Source organism: Austrofundulus limnaeus, unplaced genomic scaffold (assembly GCF_001266775.1).
Source record: "Austrofundulus limnaeus strain Quisiro unplaced genomic scaffold, Austrofundulus_limnaeus-1.0 Scaffold121, whole genome shotgun sequence".
NCBI lineage: Eukaryota > Metazoa > Chordata > Actinopteri > Cyprinodontiformes > Rivulidae > Austrofundulus > Austrofundulus limnaeus.
Genome location: NW_013952523.1, coordinates 737,930 through 744,714, shown reverse-complemented (window position 1 = coordinate 744,714; position 6,785 = coordinate 737,930). Strand labels below are relative to the sequence as shown.

The window sequence follows — 6,785 nt, the reverse complement described above, 5'->3', positions numbered from 1 at the left end:
ACTCTTTCCACTGCTGGCCTTAGTATTTGAGAAGTGCGAGCTGGCCACCTGCTCCCCTCGAGACCCCTCCTCCTCCCTGTCCGCCTCCTCCCACCTCCCCGGCATGGCCAGCCACAGCGACGTCTGCTCCTCGGAGTCCTTCAACGACGACATCGCCGCCTTCGCCAAGCAGGTGAGCCGCGAGGACCAATCGGAGGAAAGGAAAGGAGGAGCCCGATGACGGCGAGGTTATTCATTTCATTATTTTTTTAACGGTTGAATTTGTGCTGCAGATTCGCTCGGAGAAACCCATTTTTTCTTCCAATCCTGAGCTGGATAACTTGGTAAGATGCACCAAACAAAACTGGGTTAATGTGCAAACCTTTGCTTTTTCTCACATTGCATTCTGGGATATATTACATATATGTATAAAATAATCGTCAGCTCCTCTCTATTAGATGATCCAGGCCATCCAGGTTCTTCGTTTTCATTTACTGGAGCTGGAGAAGGTTGGTGAGATTTGAACTTTTTGAAGCAGGGTTCTGTGTAAAATGCATGAATAATAATCATCTTACCTGTTGTGGATAACTCTTTGAACAGTGTTACCTCAGACATGCTAACAGCTAACCCAAATGGTAAAGATCAACAGTCATATCCCCACTAAAAATCTAAATTCTTTCAAAGCTTATAGCAGTCATGTAAATGTTATTATTAACCTTCCTGCTGGACTGACGTCCAAACTGGTAACATTTGATTTCTGATTCTGATACTGAGTAAAACTCAGGCTGGTATCAGTGATACTGATACTTTGTGTAAATACACCTAATGTGTAAATCTAAAAAAATAAGTGTTTTCCACAAATACAAAAGATCAAAGTAGTTTATTAATTTTAAACTCAGAAGTATACTGTATTGATTTAGAGTCCTCATTTACTTTATAACCAAGCTAATATAACAGAAAAACCAAACAGAGTACATAATCAAATGAAATATGTGAAAATTGTGTTTTAAACAAAGAAAAACATCATGTAAAATTATAAAACCATGCTAATAAACTATTGTTTACTTATCCACAACTACAATAAAAATTTAAACTTTCATCTTAAGTACATGAACATAACATGAAAATATTAAACATGTACAGTAACATCTACAGACTGAGTGACTGAGCACAGACGCATTACCCAGGCGGAAGAAAAAGTAGTTCCCACCGACTGTGTAGGATTTAGACAAGATTTCAGTCATTTAGTTTGTTTCCACTTTGTTCCTGGCAAAAACCTCAAATGACTGAAATATCAAATAATCAATATTTTGACTTTGGCATCACAAAATTATTGATGTGGTCTTTCAGCTGCTCTTGGGTCAAATGTGGGTCAAAGATCCACAAGTGAACCAAGGACAGCAGGAAAGAAAAATCATAATGTTGCTGTCAATCTCACATTAGAGTTTGCAGAAACATTGTGTTTCTGTAGGAAGTGACCTCAGATTGCAGTCAAAGAGCTACAGCTAGTTGCTGCTGTTTGTAACAATCGTAGAATTCATTGTGAAACTGATGTGAAAAGGGTGTTTGCAGGAACTGCTAATAAATAAATGAGGTTAGAGGTGTTATTAGGTGTCAGTGATCTGCTTTAATCCTGTCAGAGTTAAACTCTGCAGTGTAGCTTTGAACTGAGGCCATTCAAAGAGCTATCCACAACAGGTAAGATATTACTTGTTTGTATCTTTTATACTGAACTCCATTTTAAAATGGCTGAAGTATCACTTTAAGGAGTAACTTTGTTTCTGAAGGTGCACGACCTGTGTGATAATTTCTGCCATCGCTACATCACCTGCCTGAAGGGGAAAATGCCCACAGATCTGGTCCTGGATGAGCGGGAGGGGGGCTCCAAGTCTGACATGGAGGACTTTGGCGGATCCTGCACCAGTCTGTCAGAGCCGGTCCGTCTCGGCACGGTGAACACGTCGAACCTGACTGTGTTCTGGGATGTTCCTTGTAACTCCGCCTCTCTTCCCCATCCCTCCCTCCAGAACGCGTCGTGGTTACGCGAGCCGGACGAATGTGCCACCACCCCTCTGGGAACACCCGGCACCTGCGGGCTGCCTTCACACGGCACGGCCGACAACTGCAGTGACGCAGGTATACACACACACACACACGCACACACACACACACACACACACACACGTAAACACTGACAGGGAGCTGTAAAAGTTTTACACAGCTGCTAAATCCTGTAAAATGTTTGATGGTTTACATTTATGTGGCAACTTTTAACCTGTGTGGTTGTGTGAGGGTGGTCACACAGTAACAACAGAGCTGTTGCTGGTAAAACTCCGAATTCAGTGTTTCCCCCACAAATCACATAAAAAGGTCAAGACAGAGCTGTTATTGTAATTACCTGAGCCATGTTTGCCTTAAAACAACATTCTTAGCCTTTTAAAAAAGAAAAAGAGCTGTTCTTTCTTAAGGGTTGGATTTATTTGGATAAAACTGAAGACCTCGAGTTAGTGATACGAACCCACAGCTACGATCACGTCAAATTTGAGCTCAGTATATATAAAACTGGCTGAGTTACAGCTGTGTTTGTGTTGATTAATGTTGATTAGCTGCCGAGGCCATCCTAAATTTGAGTGACTCCAAATTTTAAAGAACCGTAGGTGTTAATTCAACAATTAAATTCTGAAAGTGGAATCAAAATCGGTCAATTGTTTCAGGAAACATTTTGCTAACAGACAAGCATGATTATAACCCAACAGATCTTGCAGAAAATGTTCAATAAATACCTTGTATCATGTGCAGCAGTTCCAGTATTTTTTGAGGAACTCGCAGCTTCTAACACACATAATTTTAGCTGAATGTTTACAAATCTAACTGAGTTAGAGCTGTATTTGTGTTTTCTAAAATTAGCCAGCTGTTGTGGTCTTCTTGAATCGTATTTGCTCCAAAAATTAATCTGTTGTAGATATACATTTAAAGATTACTTTCTGCAAGTTTTTATTAAAATTTGTCCAGCAGTGGATGAGATATTTTGCTAACAGACAGTTACAAAAACACTTAAATATAAATACACCAAAAGGCCTTTCACATTTTGGTAGCAGCTGATAAAAAAAGCAGATCAATCAGATGAAACATTTTCTAATGTGCTAAATATACATGAAGTTTTTATATTTGTTGAAGAACTCACCTTAAATTTACTCAGTCCTCAGAAGCATCAGTTTAAACTCAACATCAAAGCAGAAAACCTTGTTTTTGCTAAGAAGAAAAATTGAGAAAATAAAAGTTTTCAGGGTTTTGACAATCAAACCCAATGAAATAGCTTCATATTTCCGTGTTGACTTGAACGCGACGCGTCTTCCTGCAGGTGACGGCCTGGATGGAGGTGTGGCCTCCCCCAGCACGGGAGAGGAGGACGAGTGCGACAGGGACAGGAGGAACAACAAGAAGAGAGGCATCTTCCCCAAAGTGGCCACAAACATCATGAGAGCGTGGCTCTTCCAGCACCTCACAGTGAGCTGCCTTTTTTTTTTCTTCTCACCAAACGTAATCATTACGAGACCACCAAACAAAAAGTGTGAGGCCAGACAAAGACAGCTTGTGTTCAGGGTGGAGAGAAAAGTTACAGATGAAAAGGATTTAGTGTGGGGAAAAAAACATCAAGAACGAGCGCAGACAAAGGAGGGAAAGCGAGTGCAAAATGGAGGTCAATTAAATTAAAGGAAAAGATGGAGGATTAAGTGATTATGAGAATATGCTGGCTGCTGGATAAATGTAGAAGTGATAGAAATGGAGTGTGTAATTGTTGGTGAGGTGGTTAGATCAGTAATTAGCAGCTAAATGAGGCAGGTCAAATGTTGCTCTGCTGCAGTTATTACAGTGTGTGTGTGTGTGTGTGTGTGTGTGTGTGTGTGTGTGTGTGTGTGTGTGTGTGTGTGTGTGTGTGTGTGTGTGTGTGTGTGTGTGTGTGTGTGTGTGTGTGTGTGTGTGTGTGTGTGTGTGTGTTAGGAGGAGAACAGAGAAGGGCTTTAGTGAGGCTTTAAGTGTCAGATGGGAGTTCAGATGCAGGGTCTGCAGAGTTCACACACATGCAGTATTTTAGTTTCAGATCCCAGGTTTTCTTTTGTTTTGTGACTTAATAAATGAACATTTTTAATTGTCTGTTCTTTCATTTCCAACTCCACCCACAGTTTTAGAAAACTCATGCAGCTTGAATGAAACTAGTGTGTGACTTCAGGACAAAATGAACACGTTTCCCCATAGACAAAGGTAGCACCTTGGTGGAAGCAGTGAACGTGTAGCTCAGACACTCTTTACAGTAGAAACAGTGTTGCAACGGCTCACAGGAAGTTGAACTTAACAGGCATGAATTAACATTTTAGTCCCGTCAATGGTTTTAAAGGGGACATGTCAAGCAAAATCCGCTTTTTTTTAGCTGTTAAATACATTGTGTTGTGGACTTGGAGTCTGTAGGAGAGCAAAAAAATAGAATTTAGTTTCTCCCGGTGCTGCGTAGATACCTTTATATTGTGTTTGTGTCGCATTTCTCAACCCGTTCAGTTTGGTCAGACTCTGGTTCCAACATGTCAGGCTGGATGACAAGTCCTCTGTTGTTGACATCTTTTAGTTAAATTGTAAATAAAAAGGTTTCTGCTCTGCTATATAGTCTTCAACCCCTCTATCAAACTAAAATGAACTGCCCTGGAACCTGGAAGTGGGCGGGGCTTAAAGCACCCTGTTTGGATTTAAAGAGACAGCTTCAAAATGAGTTGATCTGAGACACACCTCAGAGAAGGGGGTGAAAGAGGGTCAATAAGGAGGAATTCAGCACAAGGCATTGCTGTTCCACTTTATATGGACCCCAACTGAAGGATTTAAATGTGGAAACAGAAGGGTTTAAAAGCAGGACATGTCTCCTTTAACACAATTGCATTTTAAATTTTTGAATTTTTGGACATTTTACTGCAAACTTTTCTCATGATGTCTCTGAGCTGTTTAACTTTGTGGAAAAAAAACTGTAAATATTTTTCCACAGTCTTTACATTTCATATGTAGTTTATAAATCAACAAACATTTATATCTTCTTTTCTGCTCTAAATTTATTTCTGCCTGTCTTATTAAAAATGTTTTCAGGACGTGACAGTGTGGGGCTTCCATACAGGCACAACTTAAACATTTCATCTTAGTTTCCTTCTAAAATTTAGTTAAATGAACATTGTTGTTGTTATTAAATTAAATCCCAAAATTACAGATTTTTTTCTATTTATTGTTGCCATTTAACCTCCACCCAACCAGTGTGATTAACCCTCGTCTCTGTGGATCTTTCTAGCACCCGTACCCGTCAGAGGAGCAGAAGAAGCAGCTGTCGCAGGACACGGGGCTGACCATCCTGCAGGTCAACAACTGGTCAGTGCTCTCCTTCCATCGCTACACGAACACCAGCTAACACTGCCTCCCGTTAGCATGAAGCATCACCTGCAGCCGTGTCACGGAGGCGCTGCCGCTCCGTGTTTTACCGCCTTCATAAACCTTCAGGGTGAATTAAAACAGGGATCACTTTTACAAGACTCTCTGAGAAGATTATAATCCAGTTTAGTGGAGCATCTTTTATGGTGGTTGGGCAGAAAAATGTCCTGCCAGGCTTTTTTTTTTCTTCTTCTTCTTTTCCTGCTCAGGCTGAAGCAGTAAAATCTGTTGCTCCATAAAACAGAACTACCAATCAATATCCAATAATCAGATTATTTACTGCTTCTAAATCTCAGTTTTACTGTCTGAACGCCGAACCAGAAACCTTTCTTTTTAATAATTCCTCAGTGACGTGTTTTCTGTACGTCTCAGCTGGTTTATGTGCTTCACGTTAAACAGATGACTTGGTTGTTTCGAAGTGTACATATCTACATGTGCGACTTGGCGGCAGCAGCACACGCAGATCGATGCAGATCAATCAATTATCACAGAGCCCATCGATCTGGCTCCGCCCTAACGCTGATTTACTCTGCCCCCTGAAAGGGTTAAGTGGTTGTAAAAGGGAAAAGGTTAATAGTCTCCCGCTCAGCCTTTTTCTCCATTAACGCTTGGCCTTTTACGACACCCCCCTCTCTCTCTCTCCTGCTCACTTCCTTTATGTCTCTCGCCCCCACCCATCCTGTGCAGGTTCATCAACGCCAGGAGGAGAATAGTCCAGCCGATGATTGACCAGTCAAACCGCTCAGGTCAGTCCTCACTGCTTTTTTAAACACAGAAACCAAACGTTTGTACATTCTGTGTGATTTCTGAAAGAGTGTGTGGTCTCACAGGTCAGGGGGGACCCTACAGTCCAGAGGGAGCCGCTCTCGGGGGTTACGGACTCGATGGGCAGGCCCACCTCGGGCTTCGAACAGCAGGTACAGCAGGGCAGGAGGTCCACTGGTCCTGGACCTCTGACATCCAGTGAAAAAGTGTCGGAGAAGCCTCACCTACCACGTTAAATTTGACCTAAAAGTCTGTAAATTTAGTCAATAATAAGTCAAACTTACACACATTTTTATGCCCATTTTTTGTTCTATAATATTATACAAATAATGTAGTTTCTTGTGTCTCAGAGCCCTTCTCTCAAAAACAAACAAAAAAAGATTAAAAAACATAAAAACCACCATCCTGACTTCTGCTGAAAATACTGTCCAGACCACAGGCTGTGAAGTTATCTGCAGCTGAAAATAGTCTCCTCCTGTTTGTGAGAAAATGCAGTGAAATGTTCTGAGACATTGGGCCTCATGCAAGAACATGTTCGTATTCTTATCCTAAATTTCTCTTACTTTTGTTCGTACAAAGGG

The 6,785-nt window shown here is 41.2% G+C and overlaps 1 protein-coding gene across 1 annotated transcript in view; it reads left to right on the top strand.

Moving 5' to 3' along the window:
* The window catches only part of meis3 (myeloid ecotropic viral integration site 3), a gene marked incomplete at its 3' end in the record, with an annotated part of 14,575 nt that overhangs the window by 4,640 nt on the left and 3,150 nt on the right, over positions 1–6,785 (top strand). The window contains 9 exon segments of the mRNA XM_014014996.1: positions 1–172; positions 273–323; positions 438–488; positions 1,767–1,916; positions 2,007–2,115; positions 3,341–3,486; positions 5,303–5,379; positions 6,127–6,185; positions 6,270–6,356. Of these exon segments, the coding sequence (XP_013870450.1) occupies positions 1–172; positions 273–323; positions 438–488; positions 1,767–1,916; positions 2,007–2,115; positions 3,341–3,486; positions 5,303–5,379; positions 6,127–6,185; positions 6,270–6,356 (902 nt within the window).